The sequence below is a fragment of the Zea mays genome, chromosome 6 (genome assembly GCF_902167145.1).
Source record: "Zea mays cultivar B73 chromosome 6, Zm-B73-REFERENCE-NAM-5.0, whole genome shotgun sequence".
Classification (NCBI taxonomy): Eukaryota; Viridiplantae; Streptophyta; class Magnoliopsida; order Poales; family Poaceae; genus Zea; species Zea mays.
Genome location: NC_050101.1, coordinates 140,362,555 through 140,382,490, shown reverse-complemented (window position 1 = coordinate 140,382,490; position 19,936 = coordinate 140,362,555). Strand labels below are relative to the sequence as shown.

The 19,936-nt window shown below is 46.5% G+C and overlaps 1 protein-coding gene, 1 long non-coding RNA gene and 1 pseudogene across 3 annotated transcripts; 2 read left to right on the top strand and 1 right to left on the bottom strand.

Annotated features, from left to right (window-relative positions):
* The first annotated feature begins 262 nt into the window (after positions 1-262).
* LOC103631443 (BEL1-like homeodomain protein 6) lies at positions 263-1,421 on the top strand (annotated as a pseudogene).
* Positions 1,422-6,695: 5,274 nt separating this feature from the next.
* Positions 6,696-9,119, bottom strand: LOC100194165 (uncharacterized). Of its 2 annotated transcripts, none has more exons than NR_158156.1 (5): positions 8,689-9,090; positions 8,485-8,575; positions 8,106-8,360; positions 7,537-7,755; positions 6,696-7,455 (listed from the first exon to the last, which is right to left on the bottom strand). NR_158156.1 is itself a non-coding variant. In NM_001254823.2 (5 exons), the coding sequence occupies exons 1-5, from the start codon at positions 8,932-8,934 to the stop codon at positions 6,928-6,930; spliced, it is 1,335 nt and encodes a 444-aa protein (NP_001241752.2). In that variant the 5' UTR covers positions 8,935-9,119; the 3' UTR covers positions 6,728-6,927. The 2 variants fall into 2 exon arrangements, 1 of the variants encoding a protein (NP_001241752.2); NM_001254823.2 differs by having other exon boundaries at positions 6,728-7,455; positions 8,489-8,575; positions 8,689-9,119.
* Positions 9,120-10,101: 982 nt separating this feature from the next.
* Positions 10,102-13,580, top strand: LOC103630102 (uncharacterized). The gene is made up of 5 exons (XR_002262851.2): positions 10,102-10,173; positions 10,368-10,599; positions 10,919-10,983; positions 11,069-11,658; positions 11,813-13,580. It is a non-coding gene; the product is annotated as an uncharacterized lncRNA (long non-coding RNA).
* Positions 13,581-19,936: the final 6,356 nt, after the last annotated feature.

The following is a 19,936-nucleotide window of genomic DNA, read 5'->3' as shown; positions in this document are numbered from 1 at the left end:
CGCCACGAAACCGCCGCCCGCACGCCACGGCCGCATCCGCCGCGCGTCCACGTGCCCCCACCAGCCACTGCGAAACCGCTGCCCGCACGCCACGGCCGCATCCGCCGCGCGTCCGCGCCAGCCACCGCGAAATCGCCGGCCGCCCGCAACGGCCGCCATCCCACGCGCGTCCACGCGCCCCCACGACTCGGGGTTGGGGTAGAGCGGCCAGAACTCGAACTCCGGGGAGGAGGACGCGCTACTCCTCGCCTCGGGGGCGTCCATGGCTGCCTGGGGGTGGGAGGAGTCGGTCTCTCTCTGCTTGCTCCGATGGCTTCAGCTGCCTGCGAGAAGCAAGGTGGAAGACTGGAATGGAAGGGAGGTGAGGAGAGGGAATGGCGGAGGTGGCTCTTTTGCGGGACAACACACTAATTCTGTTGGGATTTGGCTTCGAACGGTTACTGGTGATCTGATGATTTCCTGTCCTTTTAGTAGTTTGTATTCTGTATTGAATAATAGAAAACATATTTACTGAAACTCGTGTGTGTTCTGTTCTAGATTTCAAATTGGTTCATCAATGCCCGTGTCCGGCTGTGGAAGCCAATGATCGAAGACATGTACAAAGGAGATAGGTGAGGAAGGGCTAGACTCCAACTCTTCCTCTGACAATGTGCAGCGGAACAAGGACAAGCCGCCATCTTCCGAAGAAAAAGAGGACCATAAGACCTCAATGAGCCAGGTTTGCCAAACCAGCCAGCTTGGCGAATCCAAAGCCAACATTGGTGGAGTGATGAGCTTTGGTGGAGTGCCAGCCGGCGGCTTCCACAACGATGCCAACCCCGATGACAGCTTCATGAGCCTGATGCTGAAGGCCCAGAGACCGCGTGAAACCGATGGCAGCGGTCTCCTCCATGATGTCATCACTCATCACTCCGATGAGAGCGCGCGGTTCATGGCGTACCACCTGACAGAGTTTGGGAGGTATGGGAACAACAACGTCTCATTGACTCTGGGGTTGCAGCATGCCGAGAACACCCAGCCGGGCTTCCCAGGCGTCAGAGACCAAGACATCTACAACTCCACAGCTCCTCTCAACGTCACCTCCACATCTTCAGAGTATGATTCGGCGAGCCAAATAGATCAACAACAACGGCAGCGGTTTGAGGTGTCACCTCTGATGCATGATTTTGTGGCCTGAATTTCAGCTGACGCACTGGAAAACATGGGGAAGTGACTTGTCATTTGTAGTGCCAGGACGAACAACATGCCTGGACTGAATTTTCAGGCGTGGAAATGTAGCTGTAGTTGTAATTGGGGTACAGAATGGACGAGGTATATAGCATAAATGTTATGTAAATTTAGTGGGGGCGGGGTGATAGTGGTAAAGAAATCCTGTAAAGATGGAATACATTTTATACGTGTAAAATACGAGTATTTAAGGGCCATGCTGTAAAAATAGATTTACCTGTAACGAGTGTTTGTAATGAGTGTAAAGAACTGCCACATGCTAGATTTTCGATGGGTGAGAAGATATAGAAATATTATTTTCTTTGTTAATTGTTAGGTAGCATGGCTAGGGTGATAATAGGTCGCAATCCAAATGTTTCTTCAGAGTTTCTTCACAATTTACACTAAATTAATTTTAGTTTAAAAATGAATAGAGTCTAATCCAATATGATTCGGTTCTTAAATTTTATAGTGTAAATTTAAAGCTTATTATCACTCTTGAACACATGAGTAAAGACATACAGTCTAATACTCGTGTGTTGCGACGGTAGCCAATTATATTTAATGATATTGATTAGGTGACTAAGCGACACTTGATAGTCTTAATGGATCCTCCACATAAAAATACTTATAATAAACGAATTTAATGTCAAAGTGAACATATTATTCATATACCATATATTGAATTGGTAAAACAAATACTCCCTCTGTTCATAAATATATGACACAGTTGAGAACAAATATTACACTTTATCTTAGCCAAAAGACCAAAAAAAGTTATGAGTTGAAAATAAGTCCGACCTCTTTTTATAGCTTGCTCGGTCGCTCGTCATCATTCAGCGAGCGATGTGGTACCATGTGATAGCAGGTGGACGGATGCAGGTGGACTGGTGGAGTGGAGACGACGGGAATTTTTTCCCCGAGTGGCGGGCGGATCTGGCCGGCGTCGGGAGAGGAGGGATCCGCGCCGTTAGCAGGATGAGTGGACGGATGGGATGGCTCAAGAGTTTCGTCTTCGAGAGTCGGTGCGTGGGCGTGGACTCTTGGGTTTGACTGGTCGTTGGGGCACAGATAACTGTCATGTGGGGTCACAGCGTGCGGTGGGGCCGTAGTCTTGGTGTCAGGGCCTCATGGCAGTAGAGTTAATGTGGAGTTGAAGAATGAAGTTGATGTATGGGGTATGATGTTGTTTGTATGAAGTTTTCGATAGTGAGTATATTGGTAGTTTCTTATTTTTTCCTTTCTATATATGGTATCTTTGTCATTTTAAAATTTCATGGATGACTGGTAAATATAACTGGTAAAATTTCATGTGTTCATGTCCTTATCTGATTGTGTCAGCTCTCTTAATCATGCAAATTCTAAAATGATCATGTCATATAACTTTGATTTCTTTCAAATAATTTAGTTTATGAAACAACTATGTTTGTAAATGGATATATTGATTCCGTAGCAACGCACGGGCATATATCTAGTAAGACTATAGTATTTTAAATGTATATTTATTTTCAAAAGGTATTTACATACACATTTTTATAAAACGTTCAACTATCGTGAAAAGTTGAATTCATCTTCCTTACTGGTACAGACGGTAATGTCTCATAAATTCTTTGTCAACGTGTTGTTCCAAAAAAATATGTTAATCAACAATCAAAATGAAACCATAGAGAATAAAAATAGAATTCTTTGATTCCATTCTAACAATTCTCTTTGCAAACCCCATTTAATGAGTAGGATCGACAGCATGCTCTCGGTGCCAATGTCTCCAAGGTCCCAAACACATGTATGCCACCACGGTAGTCGGTGGCTCGGCGCCGCCAGCACTAGTGGCGGAGGAGATGCTGCAGCCTCACGTGCTGCAGCTAGCACGCCATGACGCCGTCACCCCGAAACACCACACGTCTACATCGAAAGTATCATCACTCTGTGCATTTAAATTAGATGGGTTGCCCGAGTTGTGTGTAACTACCATTTTCATTTAGATAGTGTGTGTTAGCGGCTTGAAACCAGAGAATCAGTGTACGTACTCCTGTACTTTGAATTTTATCACGGGGGAAAATTTATTTTCCTTCTGAAAACCAGTTCCTAGCTGACAATGGTAGTGCAAAACAAACTCAATGTCAACTATTGACAGGACGATAATTTACTACCGGACACAGCTGCTTTGCTGAGTGCTTCAGACATTCGGCAAAGCCTAAAAAACACTCGACGAACTCTTTACCAAGTGTGACTCTCGGCAAAGAAGTCTCGACGAACTATATATCGGCAACAGTTTCTTTGCCGAGTACTTTTTGTCGAGCACTTGACAAAGTGTCACCTGATACTCGGCAAAGAAAAGTCACCATCACAGCGCCAAGTGACGGTGATGTAGCCTTTGCCAAGTGTCTGCTGGACTAGCGCTCGGCAAAAAAGGCTCTCGTGAGCCCCTTTGCTAGTCCCTTTGCTGGGTGCTACAAGAGACACTCGGCAAAGACTCCCTCTTTGCCGAGTGCCTGCTGGACTAGCGCTCGGCAAAGGGAGCACCAGTAGGCCCCTTTGCCGGTCTCTTTGTCGAGTGCTCTAGAAGACACTCGATAAATTTTCCTTCTTTGCCGAGTGTCGTGGCCACAACACTCGACAAAGAAGCTTTACCGGTTCTTAGGTGTGCCTTCTTTATCGAGTGCTATGTTCATAGCACTCGACAAGTACCTATTTGCTGAGTGTTACACTCGCCAAATTGACCCAAAAACCCTTTTTTATTTGTTTTTATTATTACATCCAAACAAACAAAAGATATATATCATTGACATCACATATATCACAGAACAAACACATGTATCACAAACAACATATATCTCACAAATATCAACACATCAAACAAGTTTCACAAACATAAGTCTCACCAAGTATCTCACAAACAAGTTTCCCAACAAGTATCTCACAACAAGTTTCTCAAACATGTCACCAACACAAATGTTATCAGCGAGGTGAGCGACTGGACTGGTTCGACGATGGGCTGGGCGATCCATGAGGGTTGTTTGATGTTGCAGATTGTCCCTGCATAGAGAAGATATTGCATTTGTGAGACCATATGAATATATATCATGCAGGACTAGAATTTTGATAGCCACGGGAGTATGAAACTGAGTAGGGTCAGCTGGAGGGAAACGAAGGTGGTGGAGCAAAACCCTGTGCGGCGTCAAGGCTCTGCATGTACTGTAACATCTTCGCCATCCTCTGCTTATCTGCCAATCGAGCCACCCTCTCCGCCTCCCGCTTCACCATCATCCTCGCCTCCATCTCCATCTGTTCTATCCTCTCTTCTTCTAGCTAGGCCTATAATATTTCATCCCAATGCTATAATAACTCAAAGAGAAGGTATATAACTCAATGAATGACGAGTTACAGAAGTACTAACCTAGAGTTCCTGGATGCGATATTGCGAGCCGTCCTGCCGAGGTCGTATGACTGGGCCCGCGCTCTGCTCCTTTGTAACACCCAAAATCCTAATTTGGAATTTATAAAAGATACTTCAAAAGATTAATAATTTAAAATATCTCTTAACATGGATTCCTCACTCTTAACGTTGTTCTCCCCTATAATAAATAGTTGGCAATACCAAAATAGCATAAAACATAACACCTTTCAAAACTAGAATTTAAAATGAAATCCAGAAAAGGAAACATAATAATAGGAACCCTTCGACCCAATTTGCTAAAGTGGAGAATTACTCCTTAAAAACATTTGAGTTAAAGTAAATTTTGATTAAAATATATTACTTTCTTATAAACTAAACAAGTAGTACATACTAGATTTTAATGGACTTTTGAATTAACTATATACTCAAAAAATGGATTTCTTTAAGTAACTATGTGTCTGCATCACATATCTGAAACATGTGTTAAGTGAACAAAACAATTTGTAAATTGAGATAAAATAAAATAATAATTTGCATGATGGGTTTTATGTTGTGCATACTAATCTAAATAGGAAACTTTAAACTCAGATTGGAAATTTGAAATAGGAGTGGAAATGATAAAGTAAAAAAGGAAAATGAACAGAAAAAGAAAGAAAAGACAAAGCTTTATTGGGCCAAAATCCCCCAGGAGCGGGCCCATTCCTACCCATATCGCGCGGCCCAACCATCAGATTCACCGCCTTACCAGCCCATTACCCTTTCCCTTCACCGCGCGGCCCACCCAGCCGGCCCAACCACAAGCGCGCATCACCTTACCATCACTAGCGTGTGGGCCCTCGTGGCTAGTGTCTACATGCGCCCGTGTCTCATTACCGCCTCGCCCTCGCACGCACGCACTGGGCCACTGCTACGCGGGCCCCGTTCGCCAGACTGCCTCAAACACGACCCATTTCATTGAGCCGTGGGACCACCTTGTCATCCCATCCTTCTTCCACCGTAGAAATCTCAACAGACCCCTGTAACAAACCCCGTAACGAGCGAAGGTCCTCCTAACCACCTTGAAGTGCTAGCTCGAGCCACCCGGTCTATGATTCTGCGTCCCATCTCGCCCTCCCATGTGCCTATAAATCCCAAGTCACTGCCTCCTCTCGTCCCATCAAATCACCGAGAACGAGAAGCATATCACAACAACAAGCAGATCAGTAGCATATCAGAGCAGATCCTGTCATCCGAAGTTAGTTAGGGTTACGACAGATTACCTGCGCCGGTCATATCTAGAGCACTAGTTCATCGGCACCGTCGCCTTTGAGGTCGAGGTAGAGAGGGGGAGGAAAGGAGGAGCCGGAGAACGAGCACCAGAGCACTAGTTCTTCGGCTGCTCGGTGACTCGGCATCAGCGTCTCTAACTCCGAGTTGGGTGTACCGAGAGGGAGGAGGATTGGAGGACTGGAGGAGAGTAGAGGACCACAGGTCGACGGAGGCGGTGGAGTGGTGAAGCTCCGGTGTGGCGGAAATACCGAGGACGGAGGCGCGACGGAAGGTTCGCGAGAGGAGAGCTAGAGAGGCACCATCTGAATTCATGAATGCGTGTGTGGTGTGGACGATAGGACGAGGAGGGTGCTAGGGTTTACAGCGGTGGTGCCGTTATTTTTACTGGGCCGATTTTGAAGCATGGTTATCATCGACCCGTGTCTAGGTCAGCCCAACGAGCCAAAGTCGCTGCCGAGCACGGCACGCGCTCCATGTCGTGCTAAGCTCAGGCCCGTTACCAGTCATACCGGGCCGAAATAACGGGCTCCGTGCCGGGCTAACAGGCCGCAGGCTTTCTGGTCATCTATAGCTGTAGTGGTTGGAGGTGAGTGTTCTCTTTCTAGAGACATGGTTCAAAGTCCTGTTGTATATTAGTAAAGATTATTAGCCCCCAAGTTATGACATAGCATTTGAAAAATTTAAACAATCTGAACAAAATCACCAATGTCTACATTATTTACCGAATGCCACAATAGTATTGAAAATCGTGAAATTTGGGCTAAAATTCTGAACACTAATTTGCACCAAACTCATAGCCCCAACCGTCCAATATAATTGCAGTAAAGAAACAGGAAAAAAGAATGCTAAATTAAATGAGCAAATTGTTAGATGATCACAACGGCATCATATTCACATGGAGAGATTAAAAAAAGTGAAAGCAGACTCATTTGGAGTAATATATAGCAATCAGCCTCTGCTAATGTGTGCTTGAGTGCGCACGTACGAAACACACGTACAAGTACAACACCCATCCCATGCATTCGATTCCGTTCCTAGCTAATATACTAGTAAAGTTACGGGCACCGTGCATTCCTGCCGGGCCCACCGTAATAGAAGTAGGTGCCCCACGCGCCGCCGCTGCCGCCGGCGATGTCATAGCACCCCGGCCGGTCGGCGAGCAGGCGGAGCCCGGCGGCCGGTACGAGGTTGTTGTCCCAGTCGACGAGCTGCACGTTTCGGAAGTATGCGGCGCGCGCGTATCCCTCGGCGGGGAAGCGGCCGGAGCCCATCTGCGTGGGCGTGTGCGGCGCGCCGGCGGGGCGCGCGTTGACGACCTCGCCCCCGAACTGCACCATGTCGGCGCGCGAGCCGAGGTGCGTGAAGAGCGCGGAGGGCCAGTAGCCGACGAGCGCGCCGGAGCCGAGCTGCAGCCACCAGTGGCCCCGGCGCGGGTCCTTCCAGATGAGAAGCGTGACGTCGAACTGGCGGCCGGCGTAGGAGGAGACGGGCGAGATGGCGGCGCCGATGGCCACGCGGCTGCTGGTCTGCACGAAGCCCGAGCAGTGGAGGTTGTAGCAGCCCGTCTCCTGGTACGCGTCGTCCTGCGTTGCGTTTCCATTTTTTTACTTGATTGATGGCCGGAAAAAATGGTGACGAGGGATGATCGAGGGAGCTGCTCTTACTGTCCAGTAGGTGAAGAACCTGGGGCTGTTGTCGCCGTACAGCTGAGGGCTGACCTGCCAGCCGGCCTCGATGGTGTTGAGGTCGTTGCCGAAGGCGCCGGAGATGACCCAGATCTGCGAGAGGCTGAACTCCGCCGGCGACGCCACCTGCGCCGGCCACACGTTCAGGCTCGCCTTGGCGCCGTAGAACTGCCCGCCGGTCACGTACCCCACCGCGTGCTGCAAACAGAGGCCGTCTAGCTGCTCAGTGACGTACTGACGTTCTCCCATTGTTTAACGATGCAGTCGAGTCGACAACATGTGCATGTGCTGGCCATTGCGAGTGCAGCCCCCTGTACCGTGACTGTCACCTGTGCCGGATGGATCGGACTCGCAAGTCGCAAGCACACAACAATAATCACGCAATTATTGGTGTCATTTCCACTTTTCATCGTGTGCGGTGTGCCATTGATGAGCAAATTTCTTGCACTGCGCTTGCACAGCCAAAGGTAAATTATTGGAGTGTTGACTGTTGACCGGCGACCGTCGTCACCGCGGCGGTGACTGAGTGATCGCCGATTGGCACTGACCTCGTGGCCGCCGCCGGTGGAGTCGCGCCGCGCGAACCCGAGCCCCGCACCGCGGGCCTTCATCCCGAACCGGGTGGCGGAAGAGGCGGTGGCCCTGAGCACGTCGTCCTCCGTGGTTCGCCGCACCGGTACCGTCCCCTCCGGGCAGTGCTCGCCGGAGCGCCGCCACACCTGCGGCAACGGGTCGTCGTCCTCGTCCAGGTCAGCGTCGGAGAAGCGGCCAGCGCTGCTCCTCGGCCTCTCTTCGGGCTCCTCCTGCGTTGCGTATACGCGGAGGCATGGCGCATTTCAGAGCTGAGACAAAGAAGAGACCGATCGATCGACCGATGAGCGGCGAGCTGCGTGCTCGTCGTCATCGCTCATGGGCGGGCCACCTTACCTACCTCTGGCTTCTGGCTCCTCAGCTTGGGGTGCTCGAACGCCGGCTGCAGGTGCGCCGGCACGCAGTCGATGACGTCGCCGTCGGGGCTCTGCAGAAAGCGCAAGCCAGAATCGGCCAGCCAGGTCGTCCCAGCAAGCAAAGAACACCTCATTACTAACTGCATTTGGAGGTCGCAGGGACAAGGAGCGAACGCGTACGTGCCTGGATCGTCTTGACGGACGCGTCCCTGAGCCGCGCAAGCCGGGCCGTGATGCTCCGCAACCCGCGGAGCTCCTCCGAGCTGAACGTCACCCGCCGCGTGGCATTATTGCCGCTGCCTAGCAGCTTCGTCGTCGTCGTGGAAGAGGCCGAGGCCGAGGCGAGGAAGGAGACGAGGAGGAGGAAGAAGGGGACAGAGGAGGCAATGATTGGGCGGCGGCGTCTGCGGAAGCAGAGGCAAGAAGCCATCCGGGGGAGTGGATCTCTTTTGGAGGCTCCTGCCCTCTGGCCTGGATTTTGTATCAGGATCAGAGGTAGGAGTGGCCGCTTCTGACGATGATGCGGCGGCGGCGGCGGCTTGCTCTCTTCTAGAGCTGTCTCACTCTAGTGCCTGTGCGCACGCACACCGCCGTGCTTGTCTCGTTGCTCTCCAGCTCTCGCCTTTCTTCACCACGAGGCCACCTCAAAACAACCTCAATCAATGCTAAATCTCTACTATACCTTAAGGGTACAACGAGGGCGTCCACACGCCGTGGCGCCCCCGCCTCCACCCGCGCGTCCGCGCCCCTGCCTCCCCTCACTGTGCGTCCGCATTCGCTGATTCCGCCGCCGCCGCCTCCTCCTCCTCCCCTGTGCCCGAGATCTCGCATCCGCTCCAACTATGGAAGGCCACCACGCGCCCCATCCTCGGATTCCAGGCGCCGTCCACCCCGCGTGTCCCCGCCCGACGACCCCGTTCCTCGCGGCTTCAGCGCCGCGACCGCCGCGCCATCCCCACCCAGCAGCCATCCGCAACCCCACTCCCATGACTGCCCCCGCCTGAAGACCCCATTCCCCGCGACTTCGGTGCCGCGACCATCGCACCATCCCCACCCATCCGCAACCCCGCTCCCTCGCCGCGCCATCCCCACCCATCCACAACCCCATTCCCTGCCGCCCCTCACGTGATCACCCATTCGCGACGGCGAGGTGCACAGCTCCTACGGGCTCCGCCATCAACACCATGGATACACTCCAAGAGGCCCCTTCAGGTGAGCTTCAGTTTCTCCACGGGCAACGGATCTTGATCGGCCTTAGCAGCTTAGGCTAACTACAGCGGCCCCCTCTCCTTCCCCCTCAGCTCCATTAGAGGCTACAGTTGCCCTCTACAATATACAATTGCCTTCCATGCCTTTTGTTCATGTGATTAGGTTGCATATCCTAGCAGGCTAGCACGCCAATGTGCTTCAAACGCTTTCTCCCAATGTTAGGATGCGTGTTTGAGTTTTTCAGAGAGATCCATGTTGACCATATAAACTCCTTGAGCTGACATACTTATTTTGGATTATAAATGCTATTCAACTTTAGTTGAAATGTGAATTGTTTGAATGTAGCAGACCTGTTAATTTTGAAAGCCATTATATTGCTAAAATTGTAGGCAACCGACGCCGCCCTAGGTCAGGTGCCCAGGTATCCGTCGGACCCTGCCCCGTCGACAGCAAGCACCAGGTATGTCGGCTCCTTCTCTTCCCTGCGGAACTAAGAACCCTAACTTGCTATTTAGCTATTTGTATATGTGTACCTGATCGAGTTACAAGTGCATACGCTCTATTATGCCTAACTTCATTTTGTTTGGCAATAGGTATCAACTGAATCCATATGAAGGAATTGACAGTACAATAATTATTTTGTTTTCTCTGCAGACTAATTGACCGGGAATCGCTTGGTTTAGCAGAACACAACGACGCATAGAAAATGTGGGTTTGATGGTGTTGTGGTACTTGAACTGGACATCGATGATTGGATGCGCCAGCATTTTTGGTAGGCTGTACTACAACAGTGGATTACACAACGTGATCAAATAAAAAAAGGAGTTACTTCCTGAAACAAAATACCCTGCACCAACGCTACTGTCCAGTGACTTTGATGATGGAGGTACTATGTGCCATTCTTAATTAACTGAGAAATATTTGAGAACTAATGAGTTTGAATAGCGGTTTAGTTCAAAACTGAAATATTCGAGAACAGATGTAGTATGTGTTTCTGCAAGTTATGGAATTCTTTTTCTATAAACCATGCAATTAACTGCAATTGGTACTTAGATAGCTGAACATTAGGTTTTGTAATTTTGCCATTATCAATTATATGCTGCCAATTTCTACATTTGTGTTTTTGCAGTCTGTATGAAACTTCTTCGCTTTATATGTGTTACAAGATCTATTCAGATATCTTATTGTTTCTGTTAACACTGTAGGTGTGGGCAATATCAAATCAAACTGTGCACTTATGAATGCTTCAATTCCAAGTTTTGAAAGCATGGTAAGTTTACTTTATATATTATCAATATTATAGAGTTGTTGCATGCATGCAAATTTTAGTACAGTCAATATTATGTGGCATGAAGGAGATGGAAACCAGACAGATGGCCAACTTGGGGATTCATCAGGAGCTGGGACCAGAGATCAGTGAAAATCCCATGGGAAATCATATTAACCCAGAAAAGGAAACTAATGAAACTCCAGGATCTGAGGTTAACCAAGAGCTTGTGGATATATGCCAGGGCGCAGTGGTGGAAATTGATATGAGCCAAGAAAATCAAGCTGTTCCAGAGGCAAGCTTAGAGGTTAATGAAGAGACTATGGGGCATCGTAGCGCTCGTGTCATGATAAGTTGCTTGTGTTCAGACATAGAAATAAAAGTATGAGGCATAGGCATAGAACAAATTTCCTTTTCACTCTTATATTGGTAATAGACAACACCCATATCCGCCTATAAGGTAGTAATCTGTGGTCAAATTTGCCCATATTTTTTATTTTCATCGCTAACAAAAATGGATCTTGTGATACCTCAGTTACCTGCTACTTTGATGAAACCTCGTGTATGTGTATTTTTTACAAGAAAATATTTTAGTGTTCTTCTCTCAGCTCGACTTCGTATCAGCAGAGGAGAACATACATTGTGGAAATAAACTAATTATGGTCTCCGATTTAAGATGTGAGTCTATTATCTTTGTTTTTTTACCATGGTATCCGATCTAAGAATGTAACTCACTCTTTGTTTTCATAGATGACAGTCATACATTATGGAAATAAATTAATTATGGTCTCCGTTGGAAAAATGTGACTTTATTATCTTTGTCATTTTACAGATGACTGTATGGCAACAAAAGATGTACACTAAACTGGCTGGACTGCAGTATAAAATTGTGTACAAGAAGGGGATTGAGAATGGGGCTGCAGATGCTCTCTCTAGGCAACCAAGGGACACGATTCAGTGTACTGCTATATCTCAGATTACCCCAGAATGGTTGCAGGAAGTGGTGGCTGCTTATGCTAATGATCCATATAGCCAGGAGTTACTCACTAAGTTGAGTCTGCAAAAGGAGGTTTTGGGTCCTTTCTCGATGCATCCAGGGGTGATTCGCCACAAGGGTAGGGTATGGTTGGCTGGGAATCTCTCTATGCAACAGCGAGTGCTGAAGGCTTTACATGACTCGGCTGTGGGAGGTCATTCTGGTGTTCCTGCTACTTATCAGAAACTGAAACGTTTTTCTATTGGCCCGGTATGAAGTATTACTGCAGCCTCTCGAGGTTCCACCTCAAGCTTGGCATACCATTTCATTAGATTTTATTGAAGGGTTACCCCAGTCAATGCGCTTTAACTGCATTTTAGTGGTTGTTGACAAGTTTTCAAAGTATGGTCATTTCTTGCCTCTGTCACATCCATTCACAGCAGTTAAAGTAGCTAAGCTCTTTTTGGACTCGGTTTACAAGCTTCATGGGTTACCTGTCAATATAATATCTGACAGAGATAGAATTTTCACAAGTTCGTTCTGGCAGCAACTGTTTCATCTGACCGATACTCAGTTGTCTATGTCTTCAGCATATCATCCGCAGTGAGATGGACAGACCGAAAGGTTAAACCAATGTTTGGAGACATTTCTCAGATGTTTTGTGCATACTTGTCCAGCTAAGTGGTCGCATTGCTGTCTGTTGCTGAATATTGGTACAACACCAGTTTTTAGGAGTCTTTGGGTCATTCGCCTTTTGAGGTGTTATATGGTTTTGCTCCTCACCGTTTTGGAATTGTCCTTGAACATGCGACTCCAAATTTAGAGGTGGCAGACTAGGTGCGCGATCGGGAGCTGATGACCAGAGTGGTTAAACTTCATCTGACTCATGCACAAGATCGCATGAAGAGGCAAGCAGATAAACATCGTTCAGAGAGGACATTTGCTGTTGGGGATTGGGTTTATCTTAAACTTCAACCTTACATTCAGTCATTCGTTGCAACTCGATCCAACAACAAATTGTATTTCAAGTTTTTTGGGCCCTATCAGATTGTGGAGCGTATTGGTGCAGTGGCTTATCGTCTTCAGCTTCCTCCCGCCAGTGTCATTCATCCTGTAATTCATGTTTCGCAGCTGAAGTGTTCTGTTGGCCGTAATGTGTCTCTTTCTTCACATTTGCCTCAGGAGGAGGTGCCTGTGCAGATTCCATTACAGATTTTGCAGCGGTGTATGATTGAGCGAGGATGAGATTTCATCGCCCAAGTTCAAGTGCTATGGTCAGACATGTCCAAGGAGCTAGCGACATGGGAGGACGAAGCAGCCTTGAAGGTGCGTTTTCCAGATGCACCAGCCTGGGGACATGCTGGTTCTCAAGCCCAGGGGAATGTTGGCGACAAGGAGGTGTCCGAGGCAACAGGCGGGAAGACTATAGCACATCGCCGATAGATTTTTACAAATTATTATCTCCAAATTTAAATCATGTCAGATATATACCGTTGCAACGCACGGGCCTCTAACTAGTGGCAGTATAAGTGTGTGCGCGCGCTACTGCCAAAGCCGTCAGCAAAAAAAAAAGAATCGGAGAAAAGAAGAACAACAAAGCACGACCGGCCAGCCTCAGTCGGCTTCTTCCTGCCTGTGTGTCTGGTGGCAGAGGCGGATCCATAGGGGGGCAAAGTAGGCCATGGCCCCCCTCAATTTTGTACACTCTTTTATGTCTAATAATTATTTAGTATTAAATGTAGAATAAAAATCAAAGTTTTAGATAGTATAGAGTCTTGTTCTAAATCTCTAAAACTAATAGCTAGTTGCTAAAATTAGTCAAGAGGTTTAGAATGGATCAACTAATTGTTAGTTATATTCCTCGAATAAGTATTAGTTGTTAGATGCCACAACCCAGCTAAAACCAGTTAACAGTTAGCTATAAAGGTTTAGAACATGACATAAAACAACCATGTTATGAGCCTGCTCGTCTAATCCTCTCGGTCCAGTCCTTGCATCTACCTGTCTAACTCTAATCTTTTCGACACCACCTAAATCAGTCTGCTCGCTGTCCTGTTTCCGCCGCCGACCCATTCCCGATGCGACGCCACCCGACTTCACCCCTTTCTGCCGCCTCCGTCCCTTGTTTTGTTTTTACATGACGTCAATCCGCTCGACAAGCTAGATCTCGCTCGTCGCAACGATATGACTTGTCCCATGAGGTCGACGGATATGGCGAACTAGAAAATCATGTCTCTCATGTGGTCTTTTTGGCCCCCCTGAATTTTCGTCCTGCGTCCGCCACTGTCTGGTGGTTAGTGAAAGGGGAAGCTACGCTACGAGCTCTAGTAAGCTCTCGTGGCTTCGATCTTCCCGCCAGCTCTCGAAATACGCACCCCGAAAGCGCAGAACTCTTTCTGCCATGCTTCCATCAATTCTTTTCAAGATCTGCCCCCACCCATCATTTTCTTTTCCTATGTGCTTGCTGTTCGTGTCCTTTTTGGTGGGCGTCAGACCGTCAGTGGAGCACCGGCCGAAGTGCAGCCTTTCGATTTCAAGATTGCTGCTGCACGGCCCTCCATGCACGGCGCCAGCATTTAGCAGCAAGCTCCAACTCCAAGCTCTCTCCTCTGCTCGCCCTGAACCTCCCATCCCCCCTCCCTCGACCCAATGGCCAATGCTTTGCATCGTGCACTGAAGTTTTGACCGAGAAACAGTGCGCCGCCGCATAGCCATGGATCGTCGTCTTCGTCTCACAGAACTCCACCACGGCAGGCAGACACTGCTTTTTTTACCTGGCTGGCTGACAGCTCGTTCACGGCTGCGGTAGAAAAGGGGTGAGCTGACTGAGCTCGCTGGACGGACGTGCATCCTTCTGTAGTTTTTCGTTTGTTCGTTTCCTGACCAGCAGTCAGGCGACATGACTCCATTTTTTTTTGCACCCCCTGCTTCTGTGGATTGGAAGCAAAACACGATGGCCGGTACCCGGCAGCGTCCTCTGCACAGACTCCCTGCGTTCTGTTAGTTTAACATTGGTTGGGTTTGGCACTATGCACTACTACCACTGCTAGGCGCTGTGCATACAGTAAGCATGTTAGCAGCCAACCCATGCCAGTGTGTCCATTCCATATTTAACAGCACTGCATCATTTTTTCTTCTTTCTTCTTGATTTTTACAAACACACGGTTGATATTTGTCTATGGTGGTCGAGTGTGATAAGTAATTATCAACAAGACGATCGGATTTAGTTAGGTTTAAAGACCAACCATAGCATGGGTACGACGTTATGCAACATGTCTCCTAGCCTGTGGTGCGCAGACGTGGAGAACATAGGCGGTCATCGATCGTGTCAGGGAGAAGGCTTTGCCGAATGTCTTCGAATAATAAGACTTGTTGTTTTAAGTTTGTTTCAGGAAGCGGTTTCTGAAGACCTCGGATGCTTGTTTCGGGTGATTGAAAATGACGCTCGAGGTAGGACGAAGCCCTACCACTGAAGGGGCCTCACCTTCGGATTGTGAAAAGACGAAGGGAAAAGGAGAAGACGTACACGACTCGTCTTGTTTGCGAAAATATGGAGATACCTTCTAGGGATTGTATAGATCTTGCATAAAGAAACTGGGGCATTTGTGTAATTATGCATGAAGATGCACGTCGACGTGCCCCTATAAATAGATGAATAGTACCACTGCCACGAGGATCTGCATTTTCTCGCATCGGTAGATCAACTTTACTTTTGGAGTGCTCTGCCTACAAAGCACAAATTTGTTTCATGCCTTCCATTGTCCTAAAAACCTTCAAAGGTATTCGTATTTACTATGGTGTAATTTACCGTGTAAATGTGCACATACTCAAAAGGGAATAAAAGGAAGGAGAAGTAAAAAGTCGATGGATCATTGTCGTGCTTCCATACTTGCGACTCTTGTGTGTTGCTCTCTTCGTCACTCTTTTCCCTTCTTCCCTTATCTTTGAAACCTCAAGGATAAGGAGAGAAGGATTCATTTGCATACCCATTTTCCCTATTATGGTTTCTCATAGGGACTTTAGCAGGTGGCCAATAGACAGTGAAAATCAAGGTCAAGTGGGTTCATGCTAATATACTAGGAGCAGTGAAAGATGAAAATTGAGATTTAGGCCGAGAGTCTGAAGAAATCAAAGGATTGTCCATGGATGGTTGACACTTATGGTCATTAACAAATGCAAGTGTATATAGAGGAGTAATCCATGTTCACCAAGTAAAGACATCGATAGATCATGTCAAGCAGAGGCACTAGAGGACTTGATGATTGAGCGGTTGAGGATCAGAGGTGACATGTATCAAGATCACAAAGGGAGCATAAACGATACGCTAATCTAGAGTGGTTTGGTGGTTTGGGCCTCAAAAGCATTGGGTGGACGGTTTCTCGGGTTTAGACCTCAAAACATGCATGGGGTTCTAACAAGAACCAGAGGTGTCACCTGACATCATCGTGAAGGTTGCATTGATGGGAAAGTCATGAAGATCCCATGACCATTAAATCTACATATCTTGAGTTGCACCATAACATCATTAGGGTTAAGTGGTTTGGATCCAATTATCTTAGGGCAAGTTGAGAATATGTAATAGCACTATAAATAAAAGAGAGGTTGATTCAACTGACCTTAGCTCCTTATTTATCATGGTTTATCTCTCTATTAGGTTTTACCTTCCTCTATATTGTTATAGAAGATCCACAAATGATTTAGCCACTACATAACCTTTCATTTGTGTAATTGAATCTTATATCCTATGATTTTGGTGGAAATGGAGGCCCTTGCCTCCTCTTGTCCTTGTGGATTCAAGATCTAAGTTCTTGATTTGAGTTCTTAAATCTCTTTGGTTTTCTCTTGCCTGAACACCCTTTATTTGGGTTTTTTGGTAACTAAGTTTTATAGGGACCTTGGGATTGATTTAGGGGTTGGAATGAGCTATGGCACATATGAAACATTCCTACAATTCCATTTGACTAGATTCCTCACAAGCTCAAGTTTGGAGATTTTTTAGGAAAGTTGGGAAAAGCATAATCTTGAAGAGAGTTTTTTTAGCTGTGAAGTTTCCTTAAGCTTACGAGTTTACCTTTTGGGGATAGTTTATATACATATTTAGAAACATATTCACAAAATTTGAGCTCAATTTGACTTCATTTGAATGGATTTCACCTTTTGAGAAATGGGTTTCACACTATTCAGCCTACCAAAGTATGTAGGACCGACCTAGCATCCTCACTAGTTTGACCTCTAGTCTAGGATGGGTATGCATCATGACTAGGCTGGGTTTACATTCCCATGCATTCCAATACTAGCCTAACCAACTCTTGACCCCAGCTAGGTCGACTTTCCTATATTTTTAGCCTTTTGAAGGTGATTTTTAGTTCTAGAGCCTATTTTCTTATTCATATGTCCTTGTAGCTTCTAAGTTGCTTAGAAACTTTTCTAAGTCATCAAATCGCTAGTTGGTTTGGGTGTCTTGTGCATGTGCTCTTGCTTTTGTTCAAACGGGGTTGATAACGATATTTTTAGGGTTTAGAGTGATTCGATTATTCTCTTGAGTTTCTGGTTCAAATGTTTAGTTGTGTTATTTGGTCATACAAGAGGGCATCCTATCACTTGTGATAGATAGATTAGGCCCAATCTTCCAAAAGGTAAGTCAATTATGGTTGAGATCTTAACATTGATGAGATTCAAGGCTCTGAGTGAATGGCTCCTCAAAATCACTACACCGCGACTCTATTAGTTATCACACATGCCACATAGATCACCTTGTGAAGAAGGCTTATCCTTGCAAGAGCAATTAAGAGCATAAGCAAGAACAGGAAAGTTCCAATCAACTAAATCCGTTACAAAGGTGGGGTTCAACAAACTGATTATCAACGATACTAAACTTGATAGATTGAATCTAAAGCAAAACCCAAAGTCTAATATGCTGGTGGTTTTTGAAGACCTCGGATGCTTGTTTCGGGTGATTGAAAATGACGCTCGATGTAGGACGAAGCCCTACCGCTGAAGGGGCCTCACCTTCGGATTGCGAAAAGATGAAGGGAACATCAGAAGACGTACACGACTCGTCTTGTTTGCGAAAATATGGAAATACCCTCTAGCGATTGTATAGATCTCGCATGAAGAAATTGGGGCATTTGTGTAATTATGTACGAAGAGCAACATGCGTGCACAAGAGGAACTCGTCTCCCTACTCCGATTGTATTACTTCTTGTTCTAACACCTAACGGGGATCAAAGTTCTTGTAGTAAGTGTTAAATTTCAGGTTTCACCTATTCACCTTTGTCTAGGTGACTCTCGTTCCTACAAGTTGATTTTACCAGATTCATCATGAACTCAAGTTTGGTGAATTTTGAGAAAAGTTGAGACAACCCCCGTCTTGAAGAGAGTTTTTTTCTTCTCTTGGTATTTTTGAGTTGTTCTTTTGGGAATAGTTACTAAACATACTTAGAAACATCTCAACAAAGTTTGATCCCAAGCACACTTCGTTTGACTGAGTTTCACCTTTGGGAAGTTTGGTTTTAGGTTGCTGAGTCTGCCAAAAACAGGTTAAACGGACCTAGCTAGCATCCCGGCCTCCATGCCGGGTTGGGTATACAAGCTAGGTCGAGTTTGTGAGGGGTCTTTATAGGTGTACATTTGGGTCGGGCCTGATGGGCCGGCCCAAAGCACGGAAAAAAGCATGTTTCATTCATATGATAGAATATGGGTTTAAATAAATTGTATCTTTGCAGAGTGTTCCCCGATAAATACTTATTTCTTTTATCCAATTTTCTCCTTAGATAGCAGGTTTGAATTAGTATACAAAAGCAATGACTATTCATGATTCCATCCATATTGGATCAATTCTCGATACTATTTTGCAATGAAATTAGAGGAATGTTATGGTAAAACTTCGTTTAAAACGATGTGGTAGAAAGCAACGTGCGACTTGAAGGACATGATCGATTGTGGATTTGCCTATCCATCATTTTCCATAGTAATGAAAATGCTCTTGGCTCGACATAGTCTGTTCTATTCGTCCCGAACCGAATTTTCGCTGGGTTGCGACCCAGGCACGGCACGACCCAATATATCGGGCCTGGTTTGGGCCAAGGTCGCGGCCCATGGGCGGGCACGAGCATGGCCCGTTTAAGACAGACACGAAATGGCCCATATAGAGGCACGAAAAGGCCCATATATTTATTAAAATCACACTTCATTCCACACTTTCATGTACTTGATAAAGAACACAAAGTTAGAGATAATGTTAGTTAGATGTTTTTTGTAGCTTTGAATTAGAGTATGTGATGTAATTTTTTTTTTGTTATGACCATTAGATAACGAACTGAACTTACGAACTTTATATAGAGCTGATTATACTCTTTTTCTTTCTAACAAAATGATTTGTAAACGAGGTAGTCATTGCATAGCTCTAGTAACTTAATACAAATATTAAGTTTGTTTTTGGTCAAATTTATTTGTCTTATCTTTTACTTGTTTTATTTTGTTTTGAATTTCGGGCTCTGATGTGAATTTCGGACCAAAAATTGAATTTCGGGCCAAAAATTGAATTTCGGGCCCTAATGTGAATTTCAGGCTTTATTAATTTCGGGCCGCCCGAAATAAGCCCGACACGTTTAAGCAATTACGGGCCGGGTCGTGGGCCGAGGGCTAGGCCCGTGGGCCGGCCCGGCACAGCCCAAAATTCAAACGGGCCAAACCGGGCCTGAAATTCAAATAATACAGGCCTTTTCGAGCTTGAACCGGACCGGACTGGGCGGCCCGAATGTACACCTATAGGGCTCTTGAAAATCGGTCAGGCTGACCCTTGACATGGTCCAGACCAACTTTCGCGTGTTCTTGACACCTTTTGGAGGTGATTTTGTCTGTTTTTGTGATCCGTTTATTTCGGTAGCTTTATAAGTTATCCAGAAAACTTTTTATAAACCACCAACCGCCGATCGGTTTTAGGTGTCATGTGTGCGCGCGCTCTTGCTTTTCGGTTTG